This window comes from Silene latifolia, chromosome 2 (genome assembly GCF_048544455.1).
Source record: "Silene latifolia isolate original U9 population chromosome 2, ASM4854445v1, whole genome shotgun sequence".
Lineage (NCBI taxonomy): Eukaryota > Viridiplantae > Streptophyta > Magnoliopsida > Caryophyllales > Caryophyllaceae > Silene > Silene latifolia.
Window position 1 is genome coordinate 125,924,831 of NC_133527.1, and position 17,361 is coordinate 125,942,191.

A 17,361-nucleotide genomic window follows, 5' to 3' on the forward strand; every position below is an offset into this window, starting at 1 on the left:
TGTCACTACCTTCGGGACTAGAATTTAGAAGGATTCAGATTTTCTCAATTTCATCACTTGTAAACGGCACATTCTGCTTTGCTCCATCATTCTCCTTGTCTCCATTTGTGCTATTCACGGCACTAGCTGGATATCCTCCCTGGTTTCCGCGTCCCTGTGACCTACCACGACCACGTCCACGACCGTATCCACCACGGCATCCCCTGCCCCTTTCTCTGCTTTTCACGGTTTCATATCCGTGCTTATCGTAACAGTTTTCTTCGGTGTGTTAATATTTACCACAATGTGTGCATTAGGGTGGTGATGGATTATCTTCTTCTTCTGCATCTTGTTTGAAATTATTCGTCCTTCCCTTTGCACCATGCGCTTTTACAGCCATGGCAGCTTCACGGACCTCTTCTTTGTCTTTCGTCATGCTCGAGTGTCTCTCTTCGCGTAGAACCAACGCATATGCACGAGAAAGCGAAGTGATGGGGTCTTCCATCAACAAATTAGTATGGACTTGACCGTACAAAGTATTGTCTAGTCCCATTAAGAATTGATGGACTTTTTCCTCTTCTCGTTCCTTTGCGAACGCGGTGGCTGCTCCACAGGTACAACTCGCGATTTTGCTATAATTTGCAAGTTCATCCCAAATAGTTTTCAATTGAGTAGAATACTCGACTACAAATTGTCTTCCTTGTTTGCACTCTGTCAAGTCTCCCTTCAATTGGTGGACTCTCGGTGCGTTTCCGGCTGAATAGCGATTTTTCAATTCCTCCCATACCACTGAAATTTTTTGCTCGAAAGCAATACTTGGATGTAATTTTTGATCAATTACATTCCTCAACCATGCTTTCAACATGGCGTTACACTGTCTCTAAGCCACGGACTCTACATCGTCTTCCCCGTTTTCATCCGATGGCCTTTTCACCTTCCCTTCAACAAAATCCAACTTAATCTTTGCATCCAATCCGTTCTTTACTGCGGCGACCCATAAATCATAATTATCGCCATTAAAAATGATTTGTGTGAGTGTTAGATTTAGGTTATCTGAGGGATGAAGGTAGAGAGGAGAAGTGGTGGGAATGACTTTGGATTTCGAGCCTTTGCCTTCGTCCCTTGGCATTGTTCGAATCGAATTTAAGAATTTTAATTTTGTGATAATTAACCTAGGCTCAAGATACCATGAGAATTTGTGATACGAGATTGATGAAGGTTAAGAAATTCTTATTGCCTCAATCGTATACAAGGATATGCATATATACTCGTCATACAAGATACGTAACTTCTAGCTTAGGAAACAAATAAAAAGATATACACAAGATATCCTACTTATTCCCCAATTCTTATTTCAGACCAAGGTATCCGTCTTATTAATAAGACGGATACCATATTCTCTCACAAAATACCCATTTAGGGTGAGTGGAAAAGCACATGGGGGGTCCCACCTTTGTCCCCTCTACCCATTTCCTCTCACACAACAACCCGTCTTAAAATCCGACCCGTTTTAAGCAAGACTTACTCCTACTTATTATACAAGCTACCAATATTACGAGATATTATTTCCATATCTATAATAAGTCCTCCTTGCGTTTTAATATTGCTCAATCCAATTTATAATCAGATAATCCATTATATGAGCTAATGGACCCAAAGCCCACTTGTTAACCCTCTTATAATCCTATATAAATATAAAACCTAACCTAGCAGGCAAGCTGTTCTCCTTTATTTTCTCACGTAAAGTGCCGCCCGACAACTTCCTCTATTTCTCTCTTTTGTTCTTCTTTTCTCCCTTTGACTCCATTGTTGTATATCTTTTCTTCTTCCAAGCTCATACACAAATTATATTTTCATAATCCTTGCTCTTACCTCTACTTCCCTCCAAATATTTAATTGGGAATTATTTGTATGGACCTTTAGACCTACGTTTTTGGGTCTCTTATTTTAATGGGTAAAGAAGAAGAAGAGTATTTTTATGGTGCTTTCATGGTTTTGGATTCGGTATTCTTTAGAGTCGACTTTTGGGGACGTTGACACGTGACGGAGGCAAGGCTTTGATGATCGTGTCTTTCATGGAGTTTTCATTCTTATTTCGCATCATTAATTGCTAAAAAGGTAACTAGGTGTTTTCCTTTAATCGTGTTTATGCCAATTGATGTAATTTACATGATTTGATAATTGATTTGTGTAATTGGTACGTGGTTGATTGTTTATTATCATGTTTAATTGTGTTTGTGCGTTTACGTATGTGTTTTATTGTTTAAATTACATATCATATCTTGCCTATGCTCCGTTTTGGGTGTTTGGGCGTGCGGCTAGGGTTTCCAATGGAAACCCTAGTGGCGGCTTGGTGGTGGTATATGTGAGGGCCTAGAGTTATAGCTAAACTAGTATAACCTTGAGCGCTCACTGTTATAGCTGGATTGGTACAACTCTGAGGTTGTGATAAAGTTATAGGTGGAGCCGTATAACTTTGAGATTATAGCTCGATGTTATAGCTGGGCTACTATAACTTAAGTCACATGTCGATGTTATAGCTAATTCTAATGTAACATTGGGCTAATGAAGTCAATGTTATAGCTGAGCTAATATAACGTTGAGTTACAAGGTGAGGATATTGTTGAAGTTATAGTTGTAACATTGAATGGTTAAATGTTGAAGTTATAGCTGGAGTACTATAATATTGTATGGTTGATACTTGTTCACATGTTGTGTTGTGTTCAATTATTTAATGACATTGTGTTTGCATATATATTTTGTTACTCTTGTTCATGTGATAAGTAGGATAGTCAGTTATATCATCCTATGAGTTGAGTCGTGATGTTGTTCACGCATGTTAGTACAGTTAGTTATACTGTGCATTTGTGGTTTGCTAGTCTGAATAGATGACGGCAGTATCAGTTATATACTATCGGAACGAACTAACGTCACCCGTTGATGCAGGATTTGTTTGGTCTATGTTCGGGGGGGGGGGGGGGCGAGGCAGTGGTTATACGCTCTGTTCCCCGAGTGTCGTTCGTTTTACCGAGAGTATAGCCATGTCTTAGACATATAGGCAGTGCTTATACGCTATACATAGTACCGTAGAGGCAGTGGTTGTACGCTCCACACCGATGGAGGCAGTGATTATACACTCCATCAGCTAGAGGCAGTGGTTATACACTCTGGCAAGTTAGAGGCAGTGGTTATACGCTCTAACGGGCGTTCGCTCTATTCGCTATGCTTTGTTGCTAGCTTTATGCCTTCTGTTGCTGTGGATTGCGTGTTACCGTATTCGCTATGCTTTGATGCTAGCATTGTGCCTTAAGTTATTATGAGTCGTGTGTTACTTTGGTTGTAAGTATACGTGGTCTAGTGGTTGCATATGATCTAGGTTTGCATGATTTCATCCGTTTAAGATTGATTAAGTCATGGTAAGCTGTATTGGGTTTTCGTGAGTGTAGATGGTCTCACATATTTACTGTTTATGCCTTTCAATTGTTATTGATTGTTGATTATATTCAATTGTTGTAAACATGACTGGGAGAGCATCTAGTTACTCCCGACTGATTGTCGACCCCCATTCTCAGGTTGTTCAGAGTATTGCTGACTGGTTGATGCTTTCTTGGGGAATGTGCGAAGCGAGCTTAATAATAAGTTAGGAGTTTGCATTTATATTTTGAGAACCTATGAATAATGTATTAGTTTGTTTTGAATTTAGTAACGCACCGGATTTGGGCTTGGTGTTTCCTCCACCTTGACCCTTTTATCAGTATCGTACTCCGATATTTACTTTATAGTATGTTTTGCCTTTGTTTTATAATCCGGGTTGTTACACCTACGTCCACTATTCTCGATTAATAATTTTAGTACCTTTTTACGGATTACAAAATTATCAACTCATTCGTACAACTAACTCTAGTTGTAAGTCAAATGAGTATCGTTAAATAGTCGGTTTTGTCTAACTTACGTTAATAACAAAGTGCTCAATTGTTCTTCTAGTGTTCACAATATGAACGAGTAAGAAACAATATTTAAGCGCTATTATCCAATAACGTAATCCTTAGAAATAAAGAGCAATATGAAGCACGACTTTTCGTAAGGTATTTTCGAATGCAATACCATTTAAATACTTGATTAAAAGCGTTTACGCGATTTGTTTGCAAAGGAATTTTAATATCGCGGAAAGTTAATTTGAAATAATGAGGTACTCATGTATATATAGTAGAGAAGAGAACTAGGGTTTAGTCGAAACCCTAAAGAGTGTTGTGAGGCCCTAATGAATTGTTTCTTAAAAAACAAATCTTATCTCTTTTTATTTTAATTCAGTTCATATTTCAATTAAGTAAATAAGATAAATCTAAACAATTGTTAGGATATGAAAATATCTTTTAACAACTTATTCTAGATTTAACCTAGTAGATTGCTTGAGCAAGAGGTTAGAACGAAATGGATGACGGGTCATAAGCCCATCCTTTATTTCGAAACCTTAATTTGAAATATGGATGTATGAATTAGGGTTTAGATCTAAATAAATTTTAGAACCCTAGATAGCATGACAACTCATAAGTTGTTTTACTAATTAATAGGATATCATAAATTATTTAATCTAATCAAACCCGTATCTCCTTTCTATCATACACACTTGTACAATCACGAAATATATTAAAGATTTTAAACTTCGAAAATAAATTTTAAAACCCTAAATCGTGACTTCAAATTGCAGCCTAAAGTTATAGGTTAAATGACTATAACATTAAGCTTGGTAAGTAAAGTTATAGGTAAAATGGCTATAACTTTACCCTCCCAACATTACTTCTAAAAGTACCGTTATTGGACTATGTCCTACACTAGCTAATCTTCCTGGAGATCTTCAGTATCTGGATCATCTCTTCATTTGAGCTTCTTAAAGACTTGATCATGCTTTTTTTCTTGAGTGAACATTGTAGTTGAGTCATCCACAGTAATGCTTTAAGAATTTTCAATGTTATAGCTCAAGCAGCTATAACATTACTTTAATGATGCTTCACAAATCTTCAATGTTATAGTCACACATGCTATAACATTTCTTGCTTATTATGTAACCCTTATTCATGCTATAAGACTTGTCATCATCAAAACATAACATATACCTATATGGCCAACAAATTCGCCCTTTTTGATGATGACAAGTCTCTACGATTTGTGACTAAGTGCAAGTTTCCCCTCAACATAATACTACCAATGTTATAGTCAGTTGAACGCAAGAACAAGCTACTTATCTTCAAAGATATAGCATCTAAGGACCTTAAGAGATTAAAGGTTTTGACAATGAGCAAGCCTAGGCAAATACTTAAGTCACGGTCATTTCTCCTCCCCTCTTGATTGACATCATCGAAAAGACGAGAACAAGACATAACACAACTAGAATGGTATAAACCGAGGAAACAAATAAAAACGCAAACACATATTATAAAACGAGAAACAAGTCTACGATAAACATTCATAATAAAATATGTCTACTACAAACCAAGAGTATTATGCCTATGGGCCGAATAACAAGTTTTGCCAAAGAGCGGAATAGAGTATGATGCCAAAATGGGTCGAATGAACAACAAAAGGTTAAAGGAGCAAAAGGAAATGGGGCATGGGGTAGGATTAGGACAAGTTCAAGGAATGTTGTGATTCACAACATTGGGATTCACATAACCGGGACGAGTCCTAAACTCGAGAGAGTCAAGACGATCAAAGCAAGACCGCACATTAGTTTCTTGGGCCGTTAGACACGTCTCAAAGTTGAGCACCTTCAACGACAAAGTCTTTGTTGCCTCGAATATGAGACCCATCTCCTCACAAATTGCTTTTCTATCTCGTCATAGAGCGCTACCTTGACTTACCAAATTTGCCAAAGAGTTAGATTGAGGAATGGACTCATGCAACGCCCTATCCGCTTCCTTACCCACTATCGTAAGACGCCCCTCTAATCCACGCATGTAGGCTAGCACATCGTCATTACTTTGTAGATACCCAGTATCTACCGAGACTCCAACAAACACCCGATGATTATCGTACTACAACATGCTTAGGAATCGTAGCGTTTGATCGACAGTTTGTGTACAACTTTACGTCGGAAAACTTAAAACGACGGGGTCACAATGACACTAACTAGAGTCAAAACCGACACCGGACCAAAAACCGACTCAAAATTCAAATCCCGACTCCAACAACGAGTCTAACCGAGTCAAACACAAAAAACAAACCATTCAAATACTCCTATGTTAAGATTTCCCGGAATCTTACATAGTCAAGTACCAAACATGTTCATCCAAATCCTAGGATAGAACAAATCATGATTGCATTCGTGTGATAGTGACAAGACACCTCGAAGACGTGCTACATGGCTCGCGCCTCTTTGAGCAGCCCAGGTGGCCACGTCACTCAAAACTCACACAACCACTTATTTTCCTATAAATACCCCTCAAATGCCACCATTTGAGAGTTACGCGAGTGTCCGCCCCCTCTTTTCTCCCTTAAAATTCTAGACTCGACTTTTCAAGTCACAATTCGACACGTGTTTACGACCTACCGATCGTAAACACAAGCCTTACACATTGTTTGGTACCGTCATCGTGCATTAAACCACTTGACCGACCATCTTGACCACTACACCATCACTAAACTTAATAAAACACTCTTTTTACTTACCAAAGCGGTTTTAAACCGAGTTTTCTGACCAAACGAGTTAATACACTTACGTCGATTTCTCGCCATAAACCTAGCATATAAGTATGAGGATGTAAAAATATTCTTTTATCATGTTTTCATAGGTTTCATGACTATAACATGCTAAATCATGCATAACATGGTCCAAAACATGGGAAGAATGAGCCAAAACCGGATTTTTGGTTGAGACAGAGGCTACTTACATAGCACACAGGCTCGCGCCTAAAGCAGCCTGCCTCACCCTTAAATCCAAACCGTGTTTGGTCTCTTCATCTCCTTTATTTCCATTTCATATTTGTAATCAGGTTTTACCATTCCAAATATTTTCAAACCATTTTTACAAGTTTTTAACCATAAAACAGTTTTTAACCATAAAACATTTTTTACCATATCATATTTGTAAAGGTATTTTAAAGCCTTTTGTTTCATTTATTTACATTTTGAAGGGTATTTTAAAGCCTTTCGTCATTTCTTTACATTTTCAAAACAAATGCATTAGTCACCAATACAAAGTCATCCTTGGTTCCACATACCATGTCGGATTTTAACCCGAGTACGATGATGAATATTGACTAATTATATTCAAATGAACTTAAAACAATTAGTTCATAAGAATAATTTAAAAATATTCACGTCAAGCTTACAAAATCGAACCCGACATCGAATATTCTCAAAACAATGACGACTATTCAAGTCTCGTTCTTCAAATCAACACAAAGGCGGCCTAAACGGCCTTTTCAAATCAAAACGGGTTCAAACATTCGTTCTTCAAAACATTTGACAAAATTTTTCAATAGTCAGAACACGTCTTCTATCTTTGACTGACTCGCGCCTAAACAGGCCACTCTTTTTTTCTATTTTCAAACCAGGGGAGACCCCTTTGCATCGCCGATAGGCTCGCGCCTCTTCTGGCTGCCTGATGCAGGGTCTGTTCCCCTTCCAGCACTTGTCTAGGACGATTCCGACTTCGGTTAACCCGAATAAAGGACGGATCAGATGACTAACTTGCTCATTCAAATGCCATATTTGCAAAACGCCTTATTAAGACAAATGGATCACGTTATGCACCATAAACCTAACTCGGTAAATGGATGTTTAATTTGCGTCTTACATGCAAATCAACCCTAAATCCAACTTGACATCTTATACTTGATACTTGGATTAAATCAACCGACATAGAAAGCTCACATGTTAGGTTTAAACTAGTGGATGCGCATTCATGCATTTACCCGTTTTATCAACTTTTGCATTCAACCAACCAAGATCGATCAGTAGAGGCCGCTACCGCGGGCTGGATTGGGTGTCTAATTAAAGGGCTTCCCAATACGTACCTTCACCTCTTACTCAGAAACTTTGGATAGTGGACGACCTTATCTAGGGCGAACGAGGGTCATTCTAGAGATAGGATGCTAAAGAGGGACGATTTCTTATCTTTAGTACCTATGTCAAACACCGCTTTTTGCCTTGGTTGACCTAGGTATAAAGTGGATTCGAACGGGTTCCAAGCATCCCACAAATGCTTGGTGGCGACTACGAACATCTCTAATCATTTCGAGACCCTTGTCGAGACGAAACCGACCAATCTGAAACGATCCGGTCGAAAGCATCCTTACGCTGCCGAGTGTGGCTTTCAAAAATCCGCTGCACGTCCGCATATCGGCCTGGCGTGTAGGTGGCTATGTCCGCAGATTGGTGACTCCGTTGGGGAAAACTAGGACACTTGTGTCTTTGTGATCCCTATATGGTGAGACTCGAACGAGGTCTTGGTTGAAATGCATTAATTGATATTACGGTCACGGTCGGATTCCTTGTCCTGGCCCATAACCTAACCCTTTTCGACCAATTTGCTCGTCTCGTCGGCATGAGTTTTCTCATCCCTGCGTTTCGATTCCCGATTTAGTCAAGCATACCACTGATGATACACATTTCTGTTTCGTCAAAGAGCTTTCATCACCTTCGAGCACGAGGCTAGGGCACCCTCCTTATACATTTTGTTTAGATTGGTATCCCTCTCGAAAATCGGGGTTTGATTGCTTGGTGTGCAACCCACTCTTTTAAGCCAAAACCCGTGTCAACATTATGCATAATATAATGAAACTGCGAGTGCTTATGTTCTATGTGATCATAAGTCCTTCCGTGTCATTTTGAAACTTTCAAAAACACCTTTTTGCTTCGTTATAATGGCCGTTCCAAAACTCGGTCTTTCACCGACCGTTGCTTTTCAACACGTCTTTCTAGGCCGTCGTAATGACGATTTTCAAACCCGGTTTTCTACAACCATTTCCACACGCCTTTCTAGGCCGTCGTAATGATGATTTTCAAACCCGGTTTTCTACAACCACTTTAACACGCCTTTCTAGGCTGTCGTAATGACGATTTTCAACCCGATTTTCTACAACCACTTTAACGCGCCTTTCTAGGCCGTCGTAATGACGATTTTCAAACCCGGTTTTCTACAACCACTTTAACACGCATTTCTAGGACGTCGTAATGACGATTTTCAAACCCGATTTTCTACAACCATTTCAACACGCCTTTCTAGGCCGTCGTAATGACGATTTTCAAACCCGGTTTTTTACAACCATTTCAAAACGCCTTTTATGTCGTTATAATCGTCGTGTTAAGACATGGATTTTAACCCGTCTCGCGCCGAAAATGTCTCTTTCAAAACCCGAGAAAAGCACACACCCTTTTCTCGAGATACTTTCGAGATCCCGAGGACCACGCACTCTCCCCGAGACCTTTTCGAATATTTAAAAACTCGATTTTCAAAACATACAATTTTGAATTTCAAAAACCGTCTTGGGAAACAGTACATTGTTTTACAAGCTAACTCAAACTCAAACCGTCTTTTGCATACAAACTTAAGACGACCTTTCAACTGACCGACTTGCGAAGATTCCTATTCTTTGGAAGCCGTCCATAAAGCGACAAACGAATCTTTTTGAAAATCTCTATTTTCGAAAACTTCAGTCCACCATTCCAATTCTGCCTCGTGTATATCGAGTCGAAGCAAACATACTTATGGGTCTTTACTTATAAGTTGTCTCACCACGAGACACATCCAACGGCGTCACGCCGTTACGTTGGAAGCGAGTCAAAGTCCGGTCAACACCGTCACACTATAAATCGAGTCAGCATCGAGGTACCACACACGGTCACCCTCATCTTGTTGAGTCCAATCTTTGTCCCGTCCTTTGTGTTGTCTGCGTTTAGTCTTCGAACCGTGTCAGATTGAGTTGTAATGTGAGCCGTTTTTCTGCCTTAGAACCATGGCCCCGTCTTCAGCTTCGTCCAACAACAACGACAACAGAGATGTTACAACTGCTCAGGTAGCCAGTCTACTCACTTCTCTTAAGGTCACCCTGGACCGTGTCGAGACCCGTATCGACACCCTGGAAAACAAGGAAACTGGAGAACATAACACTCCGCCCCTATTTGAAACTGAGAAAAGGTTCAAACTCCTGGAAGAACAACTCCTGGCCCGGGGTAACAACATTCACCTTGAGGACAATCGAAGATTTGAACCCGTTAGGGATCAACTACCCGACAACTTTACCTTGATTGATGTGCCCAAATTCGAGGGAGTAGAGGACCCACTCAATCACATTCGAGCCTTCAAGGATTACATGGCCATAAAAGGGGTCAAACAGGAACTCTTCACTCGGATCTTTCCATCATCCTTGGAACCGATCCCTCGTCAATGGTACTACTCCCATGACCCGAAGAACTTCACTACCTGGGATGAGGTTGAAGTTGAATTTGCCAAGTAATATGCCGACAATGTCGAAATTTAGGCCAACACCCGTACTCTTGATGTCCTAACTCAAAATGATAAGGAGGGATTCACAGAATTCTTAACCCGTTGGAGGAGAGTAAGCACTCAGTTGGTCAGCAAGCCGAGTAAGTCCACTTTGGTGGAAAAATTTGTCAACAATCTCCGCCCGGTATATACCAACTTACTGAGATATCAAAATATCAAGACATTCCAGGATCTGCAAATCTTTGGAACCCGCATTGAAGGCGGCCTCCAGAAAGGTGTCATAGCCAAAACCACCGGTAGAGGTTACCAGGGATCCACATCAACCGAATCTCGCCCTTATGGTCAGACAAACAAAATCGACGAGGTCAACCTCCTCGAGCCAACCGCCAAGAGAGCTAAACGGCCTCAAAGAGTGTTCACCAACATAGGGTCAACTTATGCAAGTGCCCTAAAAAGGCTTATGGTAAGGGAAATTACAACCAATCGGACCCACCCCGGATCTGTCTGATGCTAAGAAATCCCGCTTTTGGAACCCTAATGCCTACTGCCAATACCACCAAGGGAAAGGTCATGACACGGAAACCTGTTTCAAGCTCAAACACGTCATTCAAGACATGATCGAGAAGGGGAAATTGCCTTTGCCTCCACCAACAAAACCGAACAACAAGACAAACCATTTGGGGATCCATTGTAACATTTCGTGTCTGTTATGTTTAATTGATGTGTCAAAAGTGTGTGTTAACTGTGTTAGAAATACGTGACGTCCGTATGTATGATATACAATACCCTTCTGAGGTTGAGTACGGGAGCGAACTTCGGGACGAAGTTCATTTTAAGGGGGGAAGACTGTAATACCCCGTATTTTATCATCGATTGAACGAGTTTTTATTATTTAATGGTAGCGTAAAGGTAATGATAACGTAAAGGTAATGAGTCGGATTCATGTTGTAAGATGAGTCGGGTTTATAGTTTTGGATCAAGATGTCATAGCCCATTTACCCACTTACCCATTTACCTTTTACCACTCACCAAACCCTAAAACTAAACCCTAAATCTACCCTAAAACCTAATTCCCTTCATACCGTCATTTCTACACATCACCATCACCAACCTTTTTTTCTTTCATGCCTCACGCTTTATTTACAGCCAACGAACGCGCGCCGGTGAGTGTGGAGGGTGTAGGGTCTGCCGTGAGTCTAGAGAGGCTATTACTGGTGGACGAGGGTGGCTGTACTGGCCGGAATAGCACAGGTCGACGGCCGTCATAGGTAAGGTTCTCTGTTTTTCATTTTGTCACGGTAGTTTGATCTGAGTTGTGCGTCGTTTAGAGGTCATTATAGTAGTTGTCGGGGTGTGGGTTGTGTTCTTTGGTGGTGAGTCGAGTCGTGTGGTGGTGGGTTGAGTGGTCGTCGTTCTTTGTTGGTGGTTGCGGTGGTGGTGATTAGGTGTCGGGTCTGAAATGCGGGTTTGTGTTGCATTTCAGACATAGGGTAATGGGGTGGCACCACCGTGGACTCGGGGGAGGTCGAACCGGTGGTGCCACGTGTGTCAGGGTCGCCGTTCAACGGTGGTGTCAGGGGTGGTGGTTGGTAAGGAGGAGGGGTTGTGTCGTGGTGGCAGGCGAGTTGAAAAGGGGGGTCTGGTTGTGACGGCGGGGACGCACGCAGCGGGGGTGTTGGTGGTGGTGGTTCTGACCACCGGCGTGGGTCGACCACGTTGGTGGTGGTGGGAGGTGACCAGGCCAGGACACAGTGTCGGGCCCGGTGGTCGGCGGTGAGGGTTGGTGGTTGTGGAGTGAGTAGTGACGGGTTGAAAGAGGGGGTGTTTGTGTGTCGGGTTGAGTCGTTGTTTCGGGTGATTTTTGTTACGGTTTCCTATTTTAGTAAGTCGGAGAATATGTATATTTCTAATATTTCTATTATTTACATTATTAGTTTTAGTTACTAAGTTAATATTAGGTAGCGGTGACGGAATAATGTATTTAAGTTTTGAGTCGGGTTGTTGATTTGTTCAATGTTTTGATTCGGGTTTTCTTAATCGCATAGTTCGTTTAACCCTTTAATTATCATCTTGGTTTAGTTCCGAGTTATTTACAATAAAATAATAATTAATCATAATTAATTATTTGGAGACGGGTTTAATAGAAAAGTTTCTATATCGGGAAAGTTACCATTTTTGGAAAGCTCTATCTTTAATAACTCTCTATTTTGGGAAGTTGGGTCAAATTCTAATCGGGTTATTTTTATCAGTTGGGCATAAGTTTGGTGTCGGGATTATTTTCGGGAAGCTTCTATTTTGGGAAATTCTATATTTAGTAGTTAGTAATAATAAATATTATAATTGTTTTAGGTGACGGATTCGTGATGGATCGATAATCAAATTCATTGCTTTATTTCTCGGACCGCTTAATCGCTTAATTGGATTTGTTTGGCACTTTGAGGTAGGGAAATACACTTGACTTACCGGTGTTGTTAAATTGTGTTGAGTTGTTGTGTTACATGTGACCGAGCTGTGATCGATGACTTGTGCGTGGTTGTAATTTATGTTATGATTCATACACTCGGAGTGTGATTGATCGAACTGCTCGTGTTGATTATGTTATTTCATTATTTTGATAGTTGGCATGATTTCATTCATTGATATACATATCATGTGCATTGATTATCGTTGAGCATTGCATATGCATTGGAGTTGGAGGATGGTGTGGTGGTGACGATGATGAGATATGATGTGATGTTGTGATAAGGCCCAGTGCGGTTCTGCAGACTTGCCCTGGTGTCCTCCGCTAAGCGAGCGGATCGACTACGGTCGATATATATAGTCTATCGGGGATCGGTATGGCTGGGCGTGCCGGGGTTGTGTGTGATGAGTTGAGGTGGAGATGGAGGTGACGGAGTATCATGCATATCATATTTACTGTTTAATTGTTTTCCCTACTCAACCTCGTGGTTGACCCTGTGTATTCGTGAACACCTGTGATGAACCGTTTTATGGGGAGCAGGCTTGACAGGTTTAAGAGATAGGACGGGAGCTTGATGGGCGTGAGACACTGGATCAGACGACTTAGTAGCTAGATCATCATCTAGAAGACTTTCACTTTTATTTATGTCAGTTCTTGTAATTGAGTTGAAAAGAGGATTTGTAATAATTAAGTTAAAATATTATATAAATTGCCTTGGAGTTTAATTTGTTATTCACTACCTCGGAAACCGAGATGGTAACGATCCGTTTATTAGGGAATGTCTTGCTAAAGGCTCCTTCATAAACCGGGGTGTTACAAAGTGGTATCAGAGCGAACGATCCTTAGGCCTGAACCAAAGAACCCAATGAACGTAGGATGTGTCTAAATAAAATGAACCCCGGAATAAATCGTTAGGGGCTCACAAAGTGCGGTTAAGAAGGCGCCCTTAATGCGTGCTCTTTTGCCCTCTCGGTTTTGAACCAGGCAACCCAAGAGAAAACGAGTGAATGGGGTAGTTAGAAGGAAAACCTTGGATATAAGCGAGTTGATGTATACCTTGAGACCTAGTGCTGAAATTATGATATTTATCTGGATGGATAATCAATGAAGCGTTGGATTGTGGTAATCGTGAGCATGAGAATAATTGCGAATTTATGATATTTATCTGGATGGATGTGAATGACGTGTTGATAGTGCTATTATGTCTGGTAATATGTGGTTATGTGATCCCAAAGCCATGCTAGTATAGTATCGTGATAGTAATGAGAGACACCATTGAATTGCTTGTTTCTAGTCGTAGCAATCGTGATTAGATGCAAGGGGTAGGTCGGGAGGCGAAGGGACATCTATGGGATAGATGTTTACGTAAATACAAAAGTGTGAGATTTAAGTTAGGATGAGTTAGTATCGATAGTATGGTTGTAAGAGCTTGGAACATGGAAAATGAATGATTTAGTGTTGAAATCCGTTTTGTTTGATTTTACTCTGTAATTGGTCTTGCTGTCATTTCCTTCCTGTTAATTTTCTACGGATGAAAATTTTATGAGAAATAGCCTCGTGAGTTAGTGTTCTTTTGGCGTTGGTTTCATGCTTATAGGGTATACGGATTAGGAGTAATAAATGTTTTAGTGGGCTGTGGTTGGGAAGTTCCTGTGCAGTAATGTGTTGACCGACGATTTTGTAAAAATCCTCATTTAATTTGTGTAAATGATTTTTGCATAATTCCAACTCCATCGACTAGAGGTTTCGCATACGTTTTCAAATTGATAAGCCACGAAAATTCTTGATGTTTCTATATTAAATGGTACGTTTTGCAAACTGACCCAAGTTTCGAACCAATTGCCGTCACATACTTATTTGGAACAACTGAGTTGTAAAATGCTTTAAAAATGAAATTATTGTGCTTTAGACATAATTCTTTTTCTCCTGTGTTTTTAACTCTCGGTATGTTATAAAGAGTAATCTAACTCAAGTATTCGTTGGACAGTTATTTATTTGTGATTTTCGAAAGTTACAACGTGAATCATGACTTGTAAAATGTGCGTACTATGTGAGTTTTTATATAATTGTTTGGTTATTTCCTGAGCCTTATTAATGTGATCTTATAATGTTTTATATGATGATAGTAGCATGCATGTTCAGTAGTTATGTATCTTAACAAAGCGATAAAAATTAAAGTCTAGTTGATAACATTGTTGGCATGATAGCGTGAGTAAAAATCGGATAGCTTAAATTGATTCTTAATCAAGGGTGAAATATGTTATACGGGTCCAGTTGTTGCATATTTTATGTATGTTTGGCATGTTGTAATATCTCTAGTATGTTCATCATATGTGCATGGTGGTCGGATATATATAAATATAAAACTATGTTCTCATATCTTGGTAAAGTTGATGGCGTTAAAAGTTAATTTGATTGTTCTAATATACTCGCATGAATAATTATAATAATTATGTCTAAATGTTTACACATGGATGATAGTAATGAGTATGTCCAAATGTTCACACATGTAGGATGCATCTAAGTTCTAATGTCTTTCATATGAGTTGTGTGCCAATAGTTATATTTATTACTTTCATCACATTAAACTATTTCAGTTGGACCTAAAACTATAACATGATAATACACAATGTTGTTATTCCTTATTGAATATGTTCGTTATTATATTGTCATAAAATGCTAAAGTGATTCTTGCAATTGTATGGGTGTGATATAAAGGAAACTGTTTGATATAACATGACAATTGGCATATCTATATTCTCGAGTCGTTACTATCAATTATATTATAATAAAAATCGTCATGATAACTATGTTGGCAATTATAATGGGATAACTCTTTTGATGATTCACATGATATGCATTGGTTTAAATGATAGTCATTATAGTTACATTTAATTGAGCCTACGAGTTGCCTAATTATTCAATCATGCAAATCAGAGAAGTTGTTCAAGTTGCTAATCTTTTATCATAGCTAGTGTTCTACAAAGTATATGATGGCAAATGTATATGTTTAAACTATTTATACAATATCTCTTGTTTTGTCTTTGAGAATGAATTATACTAAGTTCTTTGGACACAATTGAATGATATGGTTGCTAAAATGTGAAACATAGGGTGATATGGAAGTAATGTTGTCGTTGTCATAGATCATATGTAGTTACTTTTATTGGGAAACATGTTTTCAAAATTGATATCGTGCAAACAATTTTTATAATTTAAAGTATGAATTATGGGTATGTTGTTAGATTGCTTAAATTCATCGACCTAATTCGTGACCTAAACCAGTGAGGGAGTAAAGGGTTGAATGGACGTGTCAATAAGGTCCTGTGATTGTGATAGATAGTAGTGGTAGATCTATTTCTGTGATATGTTTACAAATGTGAGAAGTTCTTAAATTGTTTTGTTGATTTTGCTCTCGCTTGTTCATAGTCTATAATTGATCATCAAATTTGTTTAGTTGTGAAACCGTGTAAACCTTGGTTCTTTTCTTGTTATTCTTTAGTTTGATGTTGTGTTTTTAAGTTAGGCATAAGCTAGTAATAAATGTTACTTGTTGACAACCAGTTAATTCCATAATAGAACCTTGTTTCGACCTTAACGTTAATGCGCAATCTGTTATCATATGTTCTTCCTGTCACATGTGGTTGATAATGATTTTGTTGCATATGTATATGAAAATTGAAAAGAGGTTACGAGGACGTAACCATGTTTCTAGTCGGGTAGGATTGTAAAATCTTAATGCTTAAATTGCACTTGTTGTAGATTGTAGTTTGATCAAGTTGATGTCTCGTTGTGGGGTACCTATGCAAATGAGTTCTATATGTTTTGGTTCCTACTTCATTAGTTGGTTGATGTGTAAAAGGAGAGTGTGATTAAACCACCGATATTGAGTTATGAGTTGTGGGGCCTTTGTGCCGAGTTACGTTTGCGGTCCAGTGAGACCATGGTTATTGAGTTACTTGAGTTTGAGATCGGAATTTAGATGGAAGATGACGGTGTTCTCAGGTGATTATTTAGTTGTTATACAATTGTGTTATCAGGTAGTTATTAGTTATAGTTAGTTGGGTTAAGTAAAGACGAGTTAAACTTCGGGACGAAGTTTATTTTTAGGAGGGCAGAATGTAACATTTCGTGTCTGTTATGTTTAATTGATGTGTCAAAAGTGTGTGTTAACTGTGTTAGAAATACGTGACGTCCGTATGTATGATATACAATACCCTTCTGAGGTTGAGTACGGGAGCGAACTTCGGGACGAAGTTCATTTTAAGGGGGGAAGACTGTAATACCCCGTATTTTATCATCGATTGAACGAGTTTTTATTATTTAATGGTAGCGTAAAGGTAATGATAACGTAAAGGTAATGAGTCGGATTCATGTTGTAAGATGAGTCGGGTTTATAGTTTTGGATCAAGATGTCATAGCCCATTTACCCACTTACCCATTTACCTTTTACCACTCACCAAACCCTAAAACT

The 17,361-nt window shown here is 39.3% G+C and overlaps 1 protein-coding gene across 1 annotated transcript; it reads right to left on the reverse strand.

The window, feature by feature from the left end:
* Window positions 1-292: 292 nt before the first annotated feature.
* Window positions 293-844, reverse strand: LOC141641276 (uncharacterized). Its single transcript, XM_074449947.1, has one exon. The coding sequence runs from the start codon at window positions 842-844 to the stop codon at window positions 293-295; it is 552 nt and encodes a 183-aa protein (XP_074306048.1).
* Between the last annotated feature and the right edge of the window lie 16,517 nt (window positions 845-17,361).

Coding starts and splice junctions, on each gene's coding strand:
- LOC141641276 (XM_074449947.1), bottom strand. CDS start 844: ATGTTGAAAGCATGGTTGAGGAATGTAATTGATCAAAAATTACATCCA.